Source organism: Corythoichthys intestinalis, chromosome 1 (genome assembly GCF_030265065.1).
Source record: "Corythoichthys intestinalis isolate RoL2023-P3 chromosome 1, ASM3026506v1, whole genome shotgun sequence".
Lineage (NCBI taxonomy): Eukaryota > Metazoa > Chordata > Actinopteri > Syngnathiformes > Syngnathidae > Corythoichthys > Corythoichthys intestinalis.
Window position 1 is genome coordinate 60,790,146 of NC_080395.1, and position 24,336 is coordinate 60,814,481.

At 40.0% G+C, this 24,336-nt stretch overlaps 1 protein-coding gene across 1 annotated transcript in view; it reads right to left on the minus strand.

Annotated features, from left to right (window-relative positions):
- trip4 (thyroid hormone receptor interactor 4) overlaps positions 1 to 24,336 on the minus strand; it is a 135,440-nt gene that overhangs the window by 59,119 nt on the left and 51,985 nt on the right. Inside the window, exon 12 of the mRNA XM_057834315.1 lies at positions 20,698 to 20,800. Within this exon, the coding sequence (XP_057690298.1) occupies positions 20,698 to 20,800 (103 nt within the window). The remainder of the gene's footprint in view (positions 1 to 20,697; positions 20,801 to 24,336) is intronic.

Genomic DNA, 24,336 nt, shown 5'->3' on the forward strand with positions numbered 1-24,336 from the left:
AGGGAAGTACAGAACTTGCTATCGCTGTGATGGTCCACGAGATCAAGACAGTTGCAGAGGCGGTTCTCAAGGAGTTGCAATGCGGCAGCAGGTCGGAAGCCCTACGCGTCAAAGTATGTGTCAGCTCAAAATTTCTGAGTCAGCTTGTCCATAGTCGAGTCGAGTCATTGCCTCCTGAGTCGAGTCAAGTCTCGAGTCCCAGAACCTACCAGCCAAAGTGAGTCACGTCTGGACCTGCGAGTCGAGTGGCAAGCAATCAAATTTGCGACTCAAATCCAAGTCTCTATTACTCGAGCCAATTTTCTGCAATGGTTAGGTATGACTAAAAATGACTTGTCGTATTTTTGAGCATTCATTAATACTCATGACAGTGTCATGTCATATGCCTTATGTCTTATGACGCCACAGTCAAATAAAGTGTTACTGGTTGATATCTTTTGTGTAAAGTCTTGTAGTTCCCGGTTTATGACGTACTTGACTTTTGCCATTTCGACTTTAGGATGCTGGAGTCTCGTCTGCCATTTTGTCTCCAGTCATTTTTTTTTTCCTCGCATAAACAGTCCCTGATTGTACCTCAAAGTACCCTATTGTTTTACTTTATTTATATAGCGTGTTCTGTACTCACTAAACGTGAAGTTGTTCTGCTTTACAGACAGCAAACAAGGCAATTGTGCTTTTTACTTCCTTCGCTTTTTGACAATTTGTAAAGCTGCAACGCACATATGAACACTTAAGTTCAAAACAACACACGTTTTAACAATAAAACGCTTGACACACAACAATTGGTGTTCAAGTGTCCATCTAGTCCAAACATTATGTAAATTTAGTAGATTAAATTAGCCTAATAATGCTAACAAAAGTCCGCTATCTTAAATGCCACAAATGCTAACATATTTACAATTCCCATAGCAAATCTCTCATGTGTAACACAAACTGTAGCTCAAAACTTAATTACAAATGCATACAGAAACATATATTAGCTGAAACAACTTACAGCCTTATGTGGGCCAAACCAGAGCGCAGCTGTCCTTTATCCATGTCAGACGTCTGAGTCTGCTCAGTCATACAAGGCGACACTCCAGCCAGACCTAATGCTGCTACTGCTAACCATCATTAACCAAAATACACTATTTCTGACTTTTTGGGTAGTTAATTTGAGATTTAAGGGCATTTGAAGAGTTAAATACAGATTTACACAAATTCGGGTTATTCGCCAGCATAGGAACGGAACTCGTTCATAACCCGGGGACTACCTGTATCCCATAATACAGTGAAGACAGCGGCGGCTTATCAATGAACAAAAGACACATGTCAAATTTGGTCGGTTGCAGCTTGTATTCAGGTGTGCCTTATAGTCCGAAAATTACGAATATTTTAACCATAAAATTACTCAATCACCCCTTGAGGCAAAAAGCTTAAAGGGTCATCATGTGTTATCAACAATGGTCAAACGACACATATAAAATATGTGTTTGTGAGAAGATCACGCCACTTTGAATTGAAAAGGGTCATGGCTGGATATGGAAAAGTAAGGCTAGGTTTACAGGAAATGTTTTTTTGTCACAAGTTTTTAATTACCATTCATATTGGTCCGCACTTGTCGCTTAAACTTTTAATCATTCGGAAATAAAAAGTTAGTTTGATATAGAGCAGGGCGGTAAACCGAAAATTTAAATTTACCGAAATTCTTTACGATGAACGACGTCATTTTGACCATGACAGTAAATTCGGTAATTTAATAAAACAAAAAACATATAGTCTTTTCATCCCGCTTTGACTGTGTTGTTCAGCTATGTTCATTCCCCTTTAAGAAAGCAGACAGTGTGCTTACGTATGGAATCACGTGGTTTTCAGGAAGCCAATCAAACGAGGCCGGTATGCTAACGCTAGCGGCTAACGCTACAAGCAAACGTGATGGAGTGTTGCTTAAGGGAGGTTCGCCAAACTTTCACCCGACATTAAATAGACTCTTGGCGGCACCCAGACGGACTTTCACCCGTTGTCCTCCCTTGTTCTCACGATTTCCAAAGAGGATGCTTTCAATGCTTTCTACTGGTAGCCAAGCCACAGGCTAACGCTAGTGGCTAACGCTAGTGGCTAACGCTAGCGGCTAACGCTACAAATGAACGTGATGGAGTCGGATAGCGGCTCTAAACTAGTTGAAACAGCTGAACTTAATGAGTGGATTGGTCTCTGACTGCATCTAGCAATTATGCTGCGTTCCAGAAAAGTGGGATGTCGGACTTTTCCGACCTCCGAGTTGGAAAATATCATTGGAACGCCACTCGAACTGGTAGGTCCAAGTCGGAGAAAAAATAACTACCCCGACTTCCAAGTTGTTTCAATCTGACGTCACTGGACAAATTGGTGCTCATGAAAACGTATTGAATGATAACACAATAATGAAGTAAATCAAGTTTATTTGAGACGCCATGTATTTTTTTCTCATACAGTGAATTATCTTTGTTGTGCTATGTTTTTATATTGACGATCAGCAAAGGATGTAAGTAAAAAAAAGGCAGTTTACAGTGTGGGCTATAACGCAGCCGTCGTTTTTCCTCTACTATTTGATCGCTTATAGGAAGGCAGGTTCGCTGGAGGTCAAAATGTATTTGGATGGCCAAAATAAAAAACACCTCGTCGCGATCAGCCATCTTTGTTGTTTACATTTGCTTGGAACGCTTTGAGATCGGAACTGGTACCATCCGAGTGGGATAAATCCGACTTCCCACTTCTCTGGAATGCAGCATTAGTTTATCACGTTATTGTGTATCTCTTGTCTGTGTGTGATTTCTCTGATAGCTTTTGTGATGGTAAAGCATTCAGCATAAAGTACAATCTAACAGTGAAAATTATAATATAACCGTTTAATGGCCCCAGCTATTTTTCTGTATGTGCTTAATTCTGTGTCATTAGATCAATGCAGCTTTAATGTGTGTGTGTATGTATTAAAAAATGCACTGGGAAAAAAAAAAAAAAACCTGAAACCTTGCAGTAAACACTTGTGTTGAGTAATTATGTCACAGCAGCCATTAACAGTAAGTTGTCTTTTTGAAGTGTACTGTTCAAGCTGTAAGTAATTTGTGTTACAATGACATGTTTGCACAGGCATATTGATTTTGACAATGTACATTGTTCAAGCCATACAAGCTGTTTTAAATGTTCATACTTGAATTCTTATTGTTTACAATAAATTTTTATATACTTAATGTTTAGACTGCATGTACAATTGTTAAATATATTAAATTGAAAGCTGGTAAATAAATCAACAAGAAACGGTTAATCTGTATTTCATGCATTGATTCAGATTTTCAAATTATATAACAGTCTGCTTGGGTGAATTTATCGTCATTTATCGTTATCGAGGTAAATCTGCTCAATTTATCGTGATACGTGTTTAAGGCCATATCGCCCAGCCCTAGTTTGATATATGAATTTGCCAACACACAGGAAATATGTGTGTGGATTATATGAATTTGCCAACATACAGGGAATACGTGGGCAGTTTACTTTTTTTGTAATACTACTCAGTTGGCTCTAATGGCAGTAAACGGGGGTTTAAACAATAAAAAAAAATAGAAAAGAATTTTGAAATATTAAGATATGCACAGAATGAATTGAATACTGAATTACATGTGCTCCTCAACTGTTGTTTTGAAAACATGTTGCAAAACTGCCGTTGTTTTACTTGTTAGAGAAACCATGATATACTGTAGTTAAACAGCTACAAAAATAAATATTTCTTTTAGAATAGGTTGCTGGGTCAATTCATGCATCAGGGTAGTGACAGACCTAGAGAAGGGAGGCTAAAGGGAATCTGGGCTCATGACAGACAGCCAAATAGCTTTTAGCATCCGTTATGACCTTCAGGTTAAAAACAAGTGTGCACACTGATACAAATGTTCACAGGATGTGAACATAAACCATTATGCACTTCCCTTATTACAGAGAGTCAGTCTTGGCTTCTTGCCATTTTAAATGTCACAGACTCCTCCACAAGGTAATGACTGATCAACCTCAGCTTGGCATCCAGCAAAACCTTGCATAATGTCAGATTTTTTTTAACCATAGATATATGAAGAAGAAACAAAACATTTGATAACCAGGCTCCATTCCATTCCCAAACAAAAATTTGACATTTTGTAATGAGGATAATGCATGTTAAAAATTACAATCAAAACAACCACGAGTGCGCTCCAGCGCACTATAGGCTAAAAGCGGTATGCGACTGCCCTCTACTGGCTAACTCCTAACCTACAGACAACACAGGCACCAATAGATCCGTAATTACAGATCAGTCTTGATACAATTTTTTTAAATCTGTCGATTTTGGAAAAGGTACTGTCGACTGATGAAACTGAGCTATTTGGTGCTAACAAGGGGTGATATGCATGGTGGTAAAAAAAACCAAAACAAAAAACATTGCATTCCACAGCACTTAGTACCCACAGTGCAATGTTCCCAGTCCCCAGCCCTGAATATCGTTGACAATCTGTGGGATGATCTGATGATGATGATGCATGCTGTCGGCCACCATCAAACGTAATTATACTGCAGATGTCTTGTAGGGAAAAACGGTCCAAAATATCTCTAACAGAATCCTGAAACTCATTGGAAGTCAGAAGAAATGTCTTAAACTGCTATTTTGGCAAAAAGATCAACTGAATAATTATTCATTTTTTCTGTTGGGGTACCCAAATTTTTGCACCTGTATAATTTTGTTTTGATGCATAATGCACATTTTGTTAATCTAATAAACTTGGTTTCACTTCCTAAATATTACTCTATCAGTTTCGGTTATAAATAAAAATGAAGTTGATCCCAACACCCAATGATTTATAGTATTTTAGGGACTATATGGAGCTACTTTTTCCCCTCTCTGTTTGTACTTTTGTGGCTTTTATATGGAAGTGGCTTATTTATGGATTTTCTCGTTTAAAAATCACCAACAAAAAACACGTTTTCATTTTAATTTGGTGCATGGCCCAGTGCATAATGATGATGCTGACACTTAGGGTGTGGTCTGTTCAAAGTCTCTACTGCCGTAGTTTATTTCACGTACAGCGTACAAGGACTTGTTGTCAAGAGAAGATCCTTGCTACCACTACAGAAGAAACATTTAAGTCTAACTATGGATAGAGACGGATGGATAAGACAAATTTTGCCATGATATTGCTTGTACTGCTACACTAGCTAGCAATGACAAAGCTAGCCAGAAGCTTCGTCAGACTTCATCCAAATCTCTGGGGATTTTAAAGATAAATAGGACTCCGTCTGATGATAAATATCACTACATGAGAACAATTTTAAAAGGATGGATATTCACCGTTTGCTACGAGAAGATGATGTTATGCTAATGCTGATTAGATGTTGTAAACCAGCATTCAAAGAACCTTATTGCTCAGGAATTCTCAGTCCAATGCTTGATCCCAATACAGAGGAGCAGTTTGAAACTAGCTCTGGTTGTTTTGACTTTTTTTTTCCATTTAAAAAGGATGGATGGCCACAGTGTGCTACAACTAAGCTGCTATGCTAGGTCTAGCACTAACAGCTTTTAGCCCTGGGCCTGGATATATCAGATGCTATGATGGGGATGGTTAAGAGGACTTTGTCCGGCTCAAGCTTTTATATATTTTAGTGACCTGTTTTTTAAAGTAAGTTTTTTTTATTTATAGAATTGCCTCAGAGAAATGAGTGTGACTCTGGCTCAGGCTACGTCTACACTAGGACGGATAATGGCCTTAAACATGTAGTTATTTGGACTATACGGCATGTCGGCTACACTAGTATGCCTATTATCCGGATTAGTTGTTAGACAGATAATGTAGGCGGCAGTGTTGGGCACGTTACTTTAAAAAAGTAATTAGTTACATTACTCACTACTTCTTCCAAAAAGTAACTGAGTTAGTAACTGAATTACTCTATAGTAAAAGTAACTAGTTACCAGGGAAAGTAACTATTTCCGTTACTTTAAAAAGACCTTGTTGTATGTCAAAGAATTTGAAATTTTCTGAGCAGTATTCGAGTCAGTGGAATAGAGAAGAACAGACAGGTAGTTAACTTGTTAGGTGCTTCAGCAGATTTGAATTGCTTACTACAGATGTCGACAAAAGCTTTGCCCCGGGACATAAATTACACATTACATGCAGGTTCTTTCCTTTAATTTCGACAAACTTGGAATAGTGTCAATACGTACATTGGCAGTGTATCAAATACTTGTTCTCCCCACTGTATCTCCACCTCTTAAAGGACAATTTTTCTTCTGAATGCTCTGCCATCCCGACCCTGTGCATCTGTTTTGCGTGTGTGTGTTTGCCGCATGCGCTGTTCCGGTTTGCTTGTCACCGGCTCTGATTGGCTTACCACGACACATGACTTTAACCCTCAGCCACTCACAATCACTTCCATCCAGACCCGGCTGCAGAAAGAAATTACGGGGGGGGGGGGCATTACATTTTTTTTTGGGGGGGGGGTAAATTTAGCCATAACAGTGATGTTTTTACCCATTATATTTTCTGATGATAGTGTCAGTCAGTGAAACTGCAGGAGGTGGCAGCGCTGTCCCTTCATGTTGACTTTCGGCCGCGTCTTTGTCATGGCTTGAGTTCGTCTTTAGTTTCTTGAAAAAAACACGGACGTCCATTCCAATATGAATTAGCAACGGAGGAGCCGCTCAATCGCCATTTCTGTAACCGGAGAAATCCCTGTTCAGCCCGCCCGCCATATCTGTGATTGGCTAGAAATTGCCTACATTCGCTGCTCAGATTGGTTGAATTGAATGACGACAGATCAAGATAGGATGACTAGAGCAGTGTTTTTCAACCTTTTCTGAGTCACGGGACGTTTTTATGTTGGAAAAAATCTCGCGGCACACCACACCAAAATGTTCCAAAATTACTTTCTGTACAGTATATTTAATTATAAAATAATTTCTCAGTATTTATACTTACTCCGTGTGCATCGTTTAGCAATTAGGCTTGAAAACCTATCAGACAGGGGACTTGAGCAATGTCTTTAAGCACATCAGGGCTGGTTGTCTCGCTGACAATGGCTTTGCAGGCAGGTAGTATTAACGTCTTTGCCACAGTTTGGGACTTTTGGGATTTAGCAACAAAGTAACTGGCTTTCAGGGCTTTCTTATTTAACTTTGTAGTTTTTCTCAAAAAAGTTGCCCATTTCACTGTGTTTTCATAAAGGCGTAAAAAAATAGTCCATTGACTTGTTCTGAAGCGACAGGCGTTCATTTGGAGATGACGTTTAAGCTTGTATGGCGCCATGGCGCTAGATAGCCGCTCGTGTCGCGTTCAAGAACTGCTCTGATTTCTAGCCATCTCCCACCTTGCTGTCCTCGATAATGTGTTGGAATAAAACAAAGAGGGAGGATTAACGGTGGTCACATATGGATAAAATGAAAGGACACTTTTGTGTATATCGATACTTGACGAGTCAAATAATGAACAGTAGACGTGCTGGGGTCCACATTGTTGCGGAGAGCAAGGTGGCCGATGGCTAGAAATCCGAGCAGCTCTTGAAGGCAACATGACTCATCTGCACACAACCGAGAACTTTTTGCCTACTCCTTCCTTCCTACTGCAACTTTGCCCGACGAATCGACGATGTTAAAAAAAAAGCGACATTGGATAATTTCTCTCGGCACACCTCACGATCTCTCATGGCGGGGGCACAATCGCAGGGATTCCCCTATATTCAACAGATTGTGGCGCACCGCCACACTAAAATGAAAGCCGCCACGCCTGGCAAATGAGATGTATTTTATTTATTTATTTAAATTAAAAATTTTTTTTAAGGCCGCTTCAAACTAGCGGCAGCCGAGTGGGAGGAGTTCAGCGGACACCTATTCATTGTGTATTGTAGCCTAATGTTCGTAACTATGCAGGCCCCCCCTTAAGAGACGCAAGGGGAACGAGTAGGAAGAATGGGAGAACGAGCGAGATAGCGAGAGATAGCGGTCGCATGTCGTAGCAGCCCGCTGTTATTTTGTTATTGTTTTTCTTTATTATTGTTACCACAATAAAGTGGGTAAGCAAATACAGACTTCTCTCCTTCTTGCCCATATCCGGGGCATTACAATAATTTGGATCGGACTTTTCGGCGAAAGTGAGCGGTGGACGGCCGTCTTGGACGGAAAGCAAACTTTGACTAACTTGCGCTGAGAGACTGCGGAGAGGCGGGGCCCAAAATAAAGCCTTGCTCTATTTTCAGAGCGTTGGTCACAGTAAACGATTTATCAGTTCAAGCAGAGTAAAATGATACATATTCACGGTACAAGAACGTCGTTTCTGGTTCCATCGATTGGTAAGAAAAGGCTGTTTGTACGAGTGACGTGTGGGCGCTCCCGTCAGGGGAGACATTTCACGTGGAGTGGCTATTTTTCGGCACAACACCGGCGCGCCAACTTCAGACAATTACGGCTGACGAAACTTTGATAAATGCGCCCCCCCACCCAAATTTCGCGAGCTCTGGGACACTCGAAAAATGACTCTCATACCTCTCCTTGCTAAGTTAATGGTACCTCGACGTGCCTTTGTGTGGAAATTTAGTTTACGAACAACGGGGAAAAAACTATTCACCTTCTCACCGAATCAAGTAAAACTCTTTACACGGCTATTAGAATTCCCCCAGTGCTCTAAATGGGTCAGTTGACAGAAGGACTGTTATTGTTGTGGTAATGTAGTACTTATGAGGGTCAAATAAAAGGAAAAAGGAGGACTACGACGGGGGTCTGCAACCCGCGGCTCTCGGGCCGCATGCGGCTCTTTAGCGATGCTTCGGAGCTTTTTTTTTTTTTTTTTTTTTAAATGGAAAAAGATGGGGGAGGGAAATATATTTTTTTGTTTTAATAGGATTTCTAGGAGGACAAACATGACACAAACATTCTTTCAATTCATTAATATTGTAATGAAGTTAAACTTGTGGTGGCATAGTACAACAGAGTAGTCACGTGGTGCGTCATTCTCTATAGGATCCACTGCAGGGAAAATAAACATTTAATCATGAAGGCTAATTACGTATTTCTAGCCAACTTAGTCATTTCTATAGTAGGCTAATATAGCTAGTATCGATAATTATAAGGCTTGTACAAGGCTTTTAATTTTTTGTGGCTCCAGACATACTGTATCAGTTTTTTTTTTGTTTTTTTTGGGGTCAAATATGGCTCTTTCATCAGTTTGGGTTGCCAACCCTGAGTCACTACGAGATGTAAGTCGTACTATTGCCACGAGAAAAAAAGTCGCATTAGTACATCGGGTAACGTAGCTGTAATCAGCTACACATTTTACATACATGTACTGTAGCTGAGAGGTACAACATTAGCCTGGCTAATGAAATATTTCAAATATATCTTTGTTATGGTTCTTCTTGGGGGGAAAAAATGAAGGAAAAAAAATTCGCTGTGGCACGACATGGTGAGGCTGTCCGACTCCGATGCAGCCCACCACCACAGCTTCAAAAAATCTTAGGGGAAACACTGAATCGGTTGAAAAACACTGGAATATAGGGTTCATTCTCTCCGTGTGTGTGTGTTTTTGTGGAAGATTTTTAAAAAATTACACAGTACAGTTTAATCGAGCTAGGGCGGGCACAGCCGTCCCTCAGGGCGGGCCCGGCCCCCTAATGCCCGCCCATGCCGCCGGGTCTGCTTCCATCGCATCTCTCGAGGTGCTGCATTCAGGTAGGCTCGTTTCCCGACAATTCACGTCACCTTCAAAGCGTCTGCCGTCCTCAAGGTGGAAGCAGAATTATTGCTGGCTGACAGTGGGAGATGGGAACGAGGCTAGCATCAGGTGTAGCAAACACAGAAACATTACCAAACTTTGGAAAGCATTGTCAAATTGAATGAGCAGGGACAAACAGCTTTGAGTCAGAAGTACGTGCGCTATTCTCGAACCTGAACGCACCCCAAGTCTTGGATGACAAATCAACAGAGCAGAGAGTCGACTCGACACGGCTGGTAGTTTCTTCAATTTATTCAGAGTAAGTATCGCACCGCTTTTGACCGTGAGTAACCGTAACGGCGTTGTAATGACGGAAAAAGTATTTAGTTAGATTACCCCGTTACTGAAAAAATAACGCCGTTACGTAACAGCGTTATTTATAACGGCGTTACTCCCAACACTGGTAGGCGGGTAATATTACACGCCGCTTAATATGGACTGCTGTCTCCGTACAACAATCGGATACTACGGAGGTCACGCCATGCCGTCGCCATTTTTAGTGAGGCATGACGGCATCGTAAACAATGGAGGCAGACGATCACAACGTGGCATTTTTGCTCCTCTTTTCCACACAGTGCCCCTTTGTGGTTCTACCATCGCGGATGACGCAGAGATTAGCGATTTTTACAGAGCTCGTCTCCCGCGTTGTCTCCAAACAGCCAGCTGCGGGGCTGGCCCCTCCCACTCAATGCCGACTGAACATGAGTATATAAAAATCCGTAAAGGAAAATGAAACCCCGAAAAGTGAATTGAGTGGTACCCTAGTCAAAGAGCTGCGATCAGTTTTTTTTTTCCCATGACATTTCTGCCAGTCAAAATTGTCGCCACTTCCAGGATCGCCACTGCTATGCACAAGCACTCCTGGTTACGGCTTCCAGGAAATATACGCAGCTCCACACTATATGCTTCTATTTGTTATTTTCCAAGTGGTGAGAGCGCAACTGAGCATTAATTGTAACATCCCAAGTAACAATGTCAGGCTCATTTCAATCACAACTCAGTGACTGCTCGTAAAAGCCGAGCGAGCTCTCCTTACACCCTCGCTCCTGCGTGATATGTTCAATTGCGTTAACTAAAAAAACAGTGATCACAAAATAATGACAGTCTAGAAGGTGTAGTAATTTCGAAATTTGCCGCCAGCGAGTAATGTGTTTCTGGTTCAGAGGTAAACCGCGCAGGCGATGACGTAACATATGAGGCTGCTCCTTTCTACGCATGCGTAGTTTGCGCAAATGCAGGCATACCTGCAGAAGCGGGGTAGCCTGAAACGCACCTTAAACGTAAGTGTGGACAGGCCTAAAAATAGTCGACAAAATACCCCGGAGAAAATGATCTGTCCTAGTGTAGACGTAGCCTCAGTGACAAGCCGCTGCATACGAATGAAGAGGCCGCAAATTCGTGTTAATGCGTGTTTATCAGGGGCCGTACACACGAGAAGCGATGTCGCTTGCTTTCAATAAATTTTCTATGGAATGAGCACGATGAGGCAAAAATCGACAACCCTATGGCGGCGAAGCAACACGTGATGTACGTGCACGTGAAAATTCACGCTCATGCACGTACAAGAGCAAACGCGGACCAGTGACGAGATATACGAAAATAGGAAGTGGTTCTATTTCTGTCACTGTCACATGCACGACAACCAATCAGCAACGGATTTACTGATCGACTAACTACCTGCGAGGACACTGGCCAACATGAAAATTGACATCCACATGTCACACTTTGTCAACATTAATTTTGACTTTGTACTTGGAAAACAGGATGTTCGGTGTCATTTTTACCCGAACCCTCACAATATTTCAGGTCTTAACTTATTGGCTGTCATGGATGTCAATGGACATCCAATCCAGGCAGCACAGTCATTAGCAGCTATTCTGATATTTATATGCACAAGCCCAAAAACAATGAAAATGAGTCCACATGTTGCTTTTGGTCACATATTTGTCGTGAGTTATTGTTTGGACGGCTTTCGATAATTTTGTACACCCCCCAGAGTTTTTCCTCTTTTATGTTCGGAAAAAAACAACACTGTCAACATGGAGGAGCGTATCATTTTAGCAATGTGCGAATAGCACATACTTTATGGTACCTCTCGGCATGATTTCTGGGACATAAATAAAAAAGCAGCAGTAGGGGAAGTTGTTGGATTTAAAATGCCCTCCAAATTCATAGCCAATCAGAGACAAGGAATAACGCACAGACAGGGCGGTGCATGTCGCTGTTGCTTGCCTCTGCAGTGGCATCGCCTCCAGTTTGTTGGCTTTTGGCTCAATGGCGATGACTTTTGCATTTCGCCATCATCTACCGTGTGTCTTGCCCTTTACTATCGTAATATCAAATATATTTTTTTAATCAATCATATACTGTACTTCAGAGTAACCTCTCCTTATATAAATATCCCACATTAAGACATGGACACCTGCACCTTATAGTCAGGTGTGGTGCATGTAGGAATTAATTTCTTAAATTTTGTGAAATCTTGGCGGTGCGACTTATATTCAGGTGCGCTCTATAGTCCGGAAACTATGGTATGAATTAAAAAATATTGGAAATTGTCAAGGGTGCACACATATTTTCATAACACTGTATATTTATATCATGGTTTCTATCTTTTATAAAAGTCATGATCATAAGGTTTACAAAAAAAAAAAAAAAAAAAAAAAAAAAAAAAAAATAGAATCGGAGAAACGTAGGTACAGTGGTACCTCTACATACGAAGTTAATCCGTTCCAGGACCTTGTTTGTAAGTCGAAATGGTCGTATTATGTCGAGCAGGATTTTCCCATAGGAATACATTATAATTCCATTAATTCGTTCCACAGCCCAAAAACCTTCACTAAATCCTTAAAAAATACTGCTGGTACTATTACAAATGGCAATTACACATAGCAAAACAAATAAATTATAAATCAAAATCGGAATAATAATAATAATAATAATAATTCCTGTATTAATGTAACGAATCGGGTTCTAATGTGGCGGACGTTTTTTGCTGACCCTGAACGCACCGCGGTGCTGACGTGCCAGAGACAGACCGGTGAGCTTGAGTTTCACTTTCACTTTGAATGCTTTCTTGAGAACACCGTCAATTGCGGCAGACAGAAGGTGTTTTTGTTTTGAATAAGTTGTGAAATAAATGATAAAAACGTGGCGAAGTTGGCGATTTCTCTGGAGATGTTACCACAATAAGAATTGTCAGCTTAACTTATAAAGACTGGCGAACGATGGTCGGAGGAGGACCGTGGAGATGTATTGTTGAGCCATTTCACGGATGCCCACCCTCCGCTCATATTTTTCTGTCATTTGCATCTTCATTTAGAAGGTAAGCGTCAACTTTTTCCTTGTTTCACCACCTGTACCAACCTTTTCTGAAACCAGTGTTGATTTGTCACACAACAAAATCCGCCGTGCATTCGTCTGCGGTGCTGCCATTGTCGTCGTATTTCGAGCATGTCGTCGGATGTAGAAACAAATGGCGAGTCAAATTTGACGTCGGATGTCGAAAAGTTCGTGTGTCGAAGCGATCGTATGTAGAGGTACCACTGTATTATTAAATAATGTTTATATTCACAACTGGTACATCGTATCCCAATTCATCACATACTGATATACCAGCAGACAAAGGCAAAGACAAGCTGAATGTAAGCTGCTGGGGGAGAAGGGGAAAAAAAAACACTTGCTCAGTTTCTATGTGTAAGATGAGTAGTGATGCTTTAACCTGTGAGAGCCATGAGCATTGGGAATTGAGAAAGAAGAAGGGGGCAGCTGGTAACCTGAATATGACAAGATGGAGAGGTTGACTATGCCTGACCAATTCACAATCTCAGCAATGGCACCATCAATGTGACCATTATACATATCAAATTAAGGCAGGAAATAAATAACAAAATGTGTTTATTTAAAATGGTTAATCAGATTACACAAGGAGAGATATAATGTAAATATCTAGCTTTAAAGATTTAATTTCATGACAGACCGAAATCACGACCACACATTAAAGCTGCTTTGTTTTGTAAATGTGAACGTGTATCCGAACAGTAGTTCGGACCAAACAAACGAACTATAGTCCGCTCAAAAATCGTGGGTCTCTGTTCGCTTCAAGCGGACCCTGCTTCGCTTTTGAATGCAACCGGAGCAGGGTGCACTTTTACTTTATGTGCAGCGTCAGATGCTACAAGCAGGGCATCCTTGGAAGTGGAAGTAGATACGCATGCTATTCAAAATCAACAATGGCAAGACGACAGATGATTAACCATGGCCAAATGTTGTGCTGTGATAAGCAGTTGCATTTGACACACATAATCAGGTTCTAATGTGGCGGTCGTGTTTTGCATGTTGTTCCTGAGAGTGACAGTGGCCGAGACTGACGGAGCCTCTCGGGAAGTGGCGACAATTTGACAGTCCAAAAAGTCACGAAAGAGAGCGGAGGTACCCCGCGGTTCCCTTCCGTGGTTAACTTTTCCCCTATATGCATTTTTTATATACTTCAGTTCACTCGGCATCGAGTTGGGAGGGAGCGACCCAGACGCTGGCCGAGTGGCGACTTAAGTTATGCCACATTACGTGCAGCCACACAGCACCACACTTTGACGCTCCACCATTCCTGCCCTCCCAGGAGGGAGGTATTTCGTCTTGTATTTGTCAATCAATGAGTGTGTCTTTCCTCCTCGTGATAATACTCGGAAAGTTTGGTTGGCGCAATGTGAATGCTGAACCTTTTCAACAAGTAATTTGCATTTGTTGTTGAGAGGTAGCTCTCCAACCGGACCATCCGACAAATTTAATCTAATATTATACAGTGAGGAGAACAAGTATTTGATACACTGTCAATGGGTTTTCCCATTGACTGTGTATCAAATACTTGTTCTCCTCACTGTATATCTAATTTATAATATTTATAATATTATAATATCTAATTTAATTTAATTTAATTAATGATAGTTTTACAAAACTCACAATGTCTATTTAATTGACAAGCATGTACTAGTCCTTCTAAAAAAATTAGCATATTGTGATAAAGTTCATTATTTATGTGTAATAATCTATCCGGTATGTTATGATGAGCTGAATGACTAAGAAGCGAAATACAGTACTCAACCAAGGGTAGTTTGGAGTTTATACTGGTCCTTCTCAAAATATTTGCATATTGTGATAAAGTTATTAATTATTTTCTGTCTGTTTCTGTCTGTTTCCGTTTCATATATCTTAGATTCATTACACACAACTGAAGTAGTTCAAGCCTTTTGTTTTAATATTGATGATTTTGGCAAAAAAGTCAAGAAAAACCAAAAATCCCTATCTCAAAAAATTTGCGTATTTCATCCGACCAATACAAAAAAGTGTTTTTTAATACAAAAAAAGTCAACCTTCAATTAATTATATCAGCTATGCACTACATACTTGGTCGGCAATACTTTTGCAGAAATGACTGCTTCAATGCGGCGTGGCATGGAGGCAATCAGCCTGAGGCACTGCTGAGGTGTTATGGAGGCCCAGGATGCTTCGATAGTGACCTTAAGCTCATCCACAGTGTTGGGTCTGGTGTCTCTCAACTTCCTCTTTACAATTACCCACAGATTCTCTATGGGGTTCAGGTCAGGAGAGTTGGCAGGCCAATTGAACACAGTAATGCCATGGTCAGTAAACCATTTACCAGTGGTTTTGGCACTGTGAGCAGGTGCCAGGTCATGCTGAAAAAGGAAATCTTCATCTCCATAAAGCTTTTCAGCAGATGGAAGCATGAAGTGCTCCAAAATCTCCTGATAGCTAGCTGCAATGACCCTGCCCTTGATAAAACACCAGCAGCTGACATGGCACCCCAGACCATCACTGACTGTGGGTACTTGACACTGGACTTCAGGAATTTTGGCATTTCCTTCTCCCCAGTCTTCCTCCAAACTCTGGCACCTTGATTTCCGAATGACATGCCAAATTTGCTTTCATCTGAAAAAAGTACTTTGGACCACTGAGCAACAGTCCAGTGCTGCTTCTCGGTAGCAAAGGTCAGGCGCTTCTGCCGCTGTTTCAGGTTCAAAAGTGGCTTGACCTGGGGAACGCGGCACCTGTAGCCCATTTCCAGCACACACCTGTGCACGGTGGCTCTAGATGTTTCTACTCCAGACTTAGTCCACTGTTTCTGCAGGTCCCCCAAGGTCTGGAATTGGCCCTTCTCCACAATCTTTCTCAGGGTGCGGTCACCTCTTCTGCTTCTGGTTGTGCAGCGTTTCCTGACACACTTTTTCCTTCCCACAGACTTCCCACTGAGGTGCCTTGATACAGCACTCTGGGAACAGCCTATTCGCTCAGAAAATTCTTTCTGTGTTTTAGCCTCTTGCTTGAGGGTGTCAGTTGCCACGTTTACATGGAGCCAAATATTCCAATTCCAATCGGAATATTTGATCAAACCGAATAAATGTGTTCCATATAAACAACTCATTCGGAATGAACAGGCCCAAACCGAATGGAATTTCATTCCGATTCACAGGGGTGGAATATTCCTTTTCCCAAACCGATTAGAAGTAAAATTATATCATGTAAACAGGGAAGCGGAATGGTGTCTGGTTGCGTTCTTTCTGCACATGCTCCGTAGTGACGTGGTGACGTCACTTGGCAACATGGCTTCCAAGCACACGCACAGCGCACCCACACAACTTTTTAAATGAACGGCGTATCATTCTGAAGTTTTGTTTCCACTCGAAAAGTTAAAACAGCAGCTGATCTGACGATCGATCTCCATGTTTTGCAACGTGACGCTTTGTTTTGATTAATCTGCGCATGTCAGACGGCAGTTGTCAAACGTCCTTTCGGAATAAAGGCAGTCACATGTAAACGCTGGATCGGAATAGATGAAGTGACATGTAAACAGCTGATGTGAAATTTCCATTCGGAATGATTTGAATCGGTATGAATAAAAGTCAGCATGTAAACGTGGCTAATGATGGCCTTCTGGACAGCAGAAGGTCGGCAGTCTTGCGCATGATTGTGGTTTTGAGAAATGAACCAGGCTGGGAGTTTTTAAAAGCCTCAGGAATCTTTCACAGGGGTTTTGAGTTCATTCATTCAGATGATTAGGTTAGTAGCTTCTTTAGAGTACCTTTTCATGATATGCTAATTTTTGAGATAGGGACTTTTGGTTTTTCTTGACTTTTTTTGCCAAAATCATCAATATTAAAACAATAAAAGGCGTGAACGTCTTCAGTTGTGTGTAATGAATCTAAAATATATGAAAGTCTAATGTTTATCAGTACATTACAGAAAACTTTATCACAATATGCAAATGTTTTGAGAAGGACCAGTATAAACTCCAAACTACCCTTGGTTGAGTACTGTATTTCGCTTTTACAGGGTCCCCCAGGATTGATAAATCTAAATTCAAGACTTTTAAGACCTTTTTTAATGACATTTCAACTGAAAATTAATACTTTTCTCGCACCTATTATTTAAACCATATTGAATCATATTAAATAAATAAAGCACTGAACATCAAATTTAACCTCAATTACTAAGTGTGTTTGACAAAGGAATGTACATATATTGAAGATACAATTAAAACACATTTAAAGTAACATTATAAAGTTTGTCAGAATTTTTTTAAACACACACACGCACACAATAATTATGGACAAAAAGAGGAGGAGGACAGGACTCAGACCAGCCATCTTCTGTAACAGGCTAGCCGTTAGTGCACCTGCCAAGACCCCAGTGAACATGGCTAACTCTCGAGTTAAAACGGCAAAATTCACATTCATTCGAAAGGCAAACCGAAATGTTTAAGCAGGTCCACTGCCTTCGCATGACCCATAAACTGCAGCCTAAAGTATCTGGATGTAACTTGAGCCCCTATCACATACTCCAAAACAACGGGAATATAGCAGGACTTAACCGTGCAGCAGTTGTGTGTGAAAACAATTTCCCGTGTCGACTGACATGGGAAGCAGTGTGCGTGAAAGCAAGCGTTAAATTCCCGGGTCACAGCAGATGGCTGATGACTTAAATATCATAGCGGCGGCCGATGTAACTTCCTCCCTCTTCGCAGTAAGAGGAAAAGCGGTAAACAAACATCGCAATTATAAACATAGCAAGCTGGAAACAGCTAAATTAAACTGAAAACATGACCAAAATTAAAATGTCAATTATTACGTCGGGCCGGGCCAGGGTTCTTTCTCGCTAACTTTTTGAAATAACTATATATTAACGATGTATGAATGATAAACTAAGGAATACTTGTTATGAAATAAATAATAATTTAATACCCGTGGACCAGTTCGGGTCGGGCTGGACTTTTTAGGCCCGATTTTACCTCTATCTTAAAGTCTTGATGAGCTTAAATTGGCTGCAGTTACGAAGTCGGGAATGCTCCATCCGGAAAAAAACACGATTTGACCAACATTATGTTTAAAAAAACTTTTCCAGCGTTATTTCATTGTGTAAATGGATTTATAATGATCATAAAAATATGTAGACTATTTAAACATTAAGAAAAAGTGCGTTTTTTTTCTGCCAACTGAAAATTCATTACAAAAGACAGTTAAGACATCGGGAACGCTCCCTCTGGAACAAAACTCAATATGACCAACATTGTGACAGCCGATGCCGACCAAAAATGACGTAATATCAGAAACAGATCACCAATGGACTCATTTGAAGTATATGAATGGTGGTCTGTTTTGGTGTTCAGAATCCACAATACTTCTGCCTGCAGGGTTTTCGTTCCACCGACAAACGGACGCATTCCCGATGCAGAGGTGGATGGATTCTCTGTTTTGCCAGTTGTGGTGGTTTGGCACGCACGAGTTGCATTTCGATTTGTAGTGCAGTGCATCGAAAAAATTCTATGAGTCATCTTCGTTATGGATTTGAAAAAAACAAAAAAACAAAAACAAACAAAAAAAAAAAACAAACAAACAAAAAAAAAAAACTTAGTCCCGGATATAATTTAGGTTGCACTCAGATGTTCTTGAAAATTAAGACCACGGTGAAAAAATTCCAGACTTACAACAGCTAATTTAATACTTTTAATACCTTTAATAATGGAAAACTAAATTCAATGCTTTTTTAATACTTTTAATAACCCGCAGGTACCCGGTTTTTAGTCATTCAGCTCATCATAACATACCGGATAAATTATTAGACAGTAAGGTACTGCTTGTGACTTTTCAAATCAAATAAAATACACTGCGTCATTCCAAAGAGTACCAAAGCATAGCCACAATATAAAGGAATTGGAACACAGACATTGAGTAATACACTTTCCATCTCTTTGCCCTGCCATCTCGATATACTCTAAGGTAGAAGTACCAACTAAGAACATACCATTTCCCTTTGGACTTATTTTAAATTAGTAACATTGCCTAAATATAATAAAAAAAAAAAAAAAAAACAGCTGTGACACGATAACCAGGCTATCCTTCACCACTGTTTGGGCTCGAGACAACATTTATCTAAAACAGCAACAAATAATATGATTCTGAAGTTTGGTGAGATGGATTTGTCAGATTACAAAATCCATTTTCTCACAAGTCAAGTACAGGTGCTTTAAAGAGATTGAATCTGAACAGTACTATTCAAGGAATAAAGGTTTCCATCAAGGGACTACATCATTCAGAAGTAATTTACCTGCTTGCAGTGTAACTACTCATTTTTATGTTTAAACAAAGATATCTACTAACAATACATTTCTCTATGCATCTTACAAAATTAGGACTGGACCTGTCATGGTGTACATCTGTAAAACCACCAATTTCATCTACAGTATACTTCGTTCGATTCCAAAAACGTATTTCTATGTTTATTATGATATATTATTTCTTTTCATTGCAAATAGCTCTCAAGTATGTCGAGGTGCTTCCGTCTGACACTAGGCTTTTCACACCAGGCAAATGAGCCAAGAGCGGCAAACGAGTCATGCAGAGCCCTACTATTTTTATTTTACCACGTAGTCTGTGTGTGGCTTCGCTTCCCGTTTTTCGCGGAGGAAATGAATAAAAACAATGATTTTTCTCAACAGAAAATATCAGAGTGATTGAAGAATTTTATACTTGAACATTAATTTTATGTATAGATTTGACCAGAGTATAGGCATTAACTTTGGAAAACAGTAGAGGTATGTGTGTCATAATGACAACTGCCAAAAACCAGGATATATCCATAATATATACATATATTTCTAATGTGTATTCTGGGAGGTAACATCACTCGCTATGTGTGTATAAAGCGTTAGATATATGACTTTCATCATCAAAAGCCATTACCAGCTATTGTTTCACATTCCTTTAAGAATGAGAACAATCATTAGTTACATTATTTAAGAGGAAGACTTAAAATCTACAAAACCTAACTATTTTCAGGTGCTAATTATAAAAGAATGAAAAAAAATAGGCACTTATTTTTCCTGGCAAAGAAGGAAGTTTATAAAAATGGATGGGATTGAATGGCTTAATTAAAAAAGCCCAAAATTCAAGTGAAAAAACAATTGCTGTTGCAGAATTGTGCCAAGTTTTGATGACCGCTAAATGAAACCAAACAACTAAGTGAGTGCATCTGGAAAGATCTGAGAGAAGCACAGCTGCATAGACAATCACTCTGAAGTCTTTAGAGGATTTTGAAATATTAACTAAAGAGCTTACAGGTACATCATTTTACTGCAGAGGCAGCAGCAGAACCCAACAATGTGTGTGGCTGCTATAATAAATCACACACACGACAGCAAGAACAACATACAGAACTGGCTTTTCCCCCAGGCAACCAGACATCCAAATCTCATATTTACTGATGTCTTTGAGAGAATGAGAACATACTGTACATGTTCATCCTTTTTGTGTGCGCCTTCAGTTGAGGGTGTAGTTACAAATATTATTTTTTACATTTGCAATCTAATGCATGTACGCAAGTGAGCACGTGCCATCTCGTATGGAACCTTTGTGTGTGAGAGTATTTTTATCTGAAAAGAGATTGGACTTACAGATCTTGTGCTTCCCTTTCATTGGGAATTTTACCACCAGCTCCTGAGGGTTAGTGCAGATGAAGACGAATGGGGACGCAGACTCCTCACATGTGCTGGGGAACTGTGAGGAGACATGAAGTAAAATAGCTTTTAAATGTTGACTGAGCATGACCAGATGCCCAGTATTGCTGTAATGAATCATTCATTGTTCATGCACATCATGACAGCTGATATAAGGCTACTAATTTAGATTATTACGCTCAATAACATGTAGGTAAACATGAGAGTATAACAAAAAGTATTAAAACCAAAACCTTTTCAGATTCAGCGGTAAATCAATTATTAACTCATCACAAAGACTGTGTGCACAACAAATTTGTATTAATGAGAAGAGAGAAAGGGAAACCTAGTTCTCCATTTGTTATTGATTGGTCTCTCAGGTGAGAGTAGGGAATTGACTGACAGTGACAAAGGAGTCATCTTTTCCATCACTAGCAGCCAATGTCTCTCAGCTCATCCAATTTCCCCCGGCACTATCAGATAGTGCCCATGATTGCATCTTGGCGGTCAGGAAGGGGCTCTCTTTCTGACAGCATGCTTCTACACCCCCACACCTCTCCTCTCACTTAATCACAGCTTCCCTATCTTCCTCGAAGGAGCACTGAAGGTTGTGACAAATTTGGGGCTTTTAGAGGAGATCATCGGAGTCAGTAAACCCAGCCATATGGTTTGTGGCAAACTGGGAAGATATGATAGCGATATTCATTGCCTAATATAGTCCATGACCATCAACCAGAGTGCAATACACGAGTGATAAAATATGTAAACACTTACGAGAAGTCAAGATAAATGGCGACTCAAGTCCTTTGTCTCCTTTATCCTATAGCACATTCCAATTAAATTAAGGTCCTGTGGTCAAGTACATCGTATTGAGGTCAGAACATTTCTTGCAGCCCTTGAGTAAATTGATCTTTTTTTTTTTAGAGCGGTTCTAAAAGGTGAAGGTTGTAAGAGGGCAAATTAGTTGTATACGTTTTGTTTTTGGTATCAGCAAAATAGCATGTATTTTTAAAAGGCAGACATTAGAGCCAATGACCATTTAATTATAAATGGATACAGTCCCAAAATGTACTCATAATTCTTTTAGAAACCAAAACATGGCTTAAAAGGGCTCATGTGTTTTTTTTCCCCATTAAGGAAATTTGATATTTTATTTGCTACCACCACTAATTGCAATGTATGAAAAAATGAAATGGTGGCGCAGTGCTGTGTTAGATTTTTTTTTTGTCATTAAAATCAAGATATAATTTTATATCACGATAGCAATATGCCACTTTGTAAACTGACGTTATACATTTGGCATAACGTTCATTTAAGGGAATTTTGTCGGAAGAAATTCAGGATGCAAATGTTCCGTTTTTCTCATGAAATTTGTAAATATTATCCCCTGTATCACCATTTGCATAAATGTATACATGCAGATTTACTTGGAGAAAAAATATTCATGATTTAGCAGGTGCGGACTCTGCACCGGTCCGTAGTGGTGAAGACGACCTGGGACGACCCAGGAAACGCCAGAGAGACTACGTCTCTCAGCTGGCCTGGAACTCCTTGGGATCCCTCCGGAGGAGCTGGTTGAAGTGGCTGGGGGGAGGGAAGATTGTGCTTCCCTGCTAAAGCTGCTGCTCCCGCGACCCGGTCACGGATTAAGTGGTATATGATGGATTGATGGATGGATAGTTTTAGTGTGTCAGATTTTCCATGTCAGTTTTTGGTACTATTGGGATTCTCCTTAAATAGTACTCAAACAATAAAAGTATGTCTGTTTTTTTTTAATTTTTTTATTTTGATAATGTTATCGAAATATCTCTAATTCTAATTATCAAAAAGGTTACATGAATTTAGCCAATGTTGAAGCAGCACCATGCTGTGGGGATGTTTCTCAACAGGTTCCACTCGGAACCTGGTTTTAATCAATTGATAGATACTGTAGCTGGTGCTAAACAGTGGTATTCTTGAACAAATACTGTACCACTCTATAATACTGTCAAACTTGATGGAGCTGCAGTTTCTCTCACCTATGAGCACCCACCATTGTTACAATGTTTCATAAGGGTATTTAATTATTGATAAGCTATTGTAATCAATAATAATTATTGAATAGTAAAAGTGTATTATCTGGATTTAAGGGTATTTAATTATTGATAGCTATTGTAATCAATAGTAATTATTAGAGGTGTGCATCGGCACTGCCCTCACGATTCGATTCGATTACGATTCGGAGGGCCACGATTCGATTCGATTCAGAGAGTCACGATTCGATTCGGTTCGATTCGGCATTGCATCGCGATGCATTACAGCCTGGATGAATTAAAATTCTAAAGCAAAGCATATTTTTCGTGAATCATGAGGCAACACAAGCAGTCAGACATTAAACAACTTTTTATTGGCTCTTGTGTCACTCCTGGTTGAGGTCAAATGAAAATAGTATACTTTCAGATGTTTATATTATTAAAAAAAAATTTTTTTTTTAAATCACAGCATTTAATTTGTGCTTTGAATGAGACCAGGGCTTTCTCTTTTTTTTTTTTTTTTTTTTTTTTTTTTTTTACACACAGTAGCACTCCCTCTTTCTCCGCTTCAGCCATTGTTATGTTATGTCCTATCTCTCTGCTCTCTCGATTGCAACTGCGCATGTCTGGGACGTTACTTCGGTGAGGAAGCGGATTTGGGTTCCTCGTCCCCCCTGCATTGCTTTGAATGTAAAGTAGCTTCCTCTACAGGTAAACATGAGAATAATAATACAAATGGGGAAACCAAATCCGTTGCATCACCGGAATTGCGCAGGGAAGATTTTTGAATGTACTTATATTAGAGCCTAGTTCGGGCCTCAAAAATCCAGCCCGACCTGATCCGGGCCGGCCTACGCGTATTAAAGCCCGACCCGGCCCGAGCAATTAACTTACCTTGCAGGCCCGGGCCCGAAAAAACCAGACATTTCATTTTTCATTTGTATGCCTGAGCCCGAAACCTCCCATGAAATTTTACGTTTTATTTGTGGGCCCGCGCCCGCAACCCCCCCCGAAAATGCACGTTTTATTCGTAGGCCCGAGCCCGTTTTATTTGTGAGGATTCAGGTGAGGGAGGAAATGCGGGGATGCTATGCGTGGTTGCGTTTTATGTGACGACGCCATGTGCATAATAATAACAACAAATTAAAGCCCGTCTTTTGTAACAAATTCTCCCAGTTAAACAAGACTAAGATGCATACTCAATAAACTTTTATATCTTTTATATTATTGTGTCTGTTCTATCAGGTGGATAGTTCATGCGTCATTTCCCCGGCAAAACGCAATAGACATTTATTTTAATTTCTTCAGGTTGGCAGGAAAAAAAACGCAAGTTTTCTTAATGTTTAAATAGTCTACCTATTTTTCTGATCATTATAAATGCATTTACCCAACGAAATAACGCTGGAAAGGTTTGTTAAATATATTTCTGTGTGGGATATTTTGCTCACTACACGCCTCTATGACAATGAGAGGAACAGCAGCATATACAAAAATAAACTAAAATATTTTTAAACAACATTCTTTATTTTAATGACTCGCATTAGGACCCACAAAAGAACAACCTGCCTTAAGGAGCACTGAAACA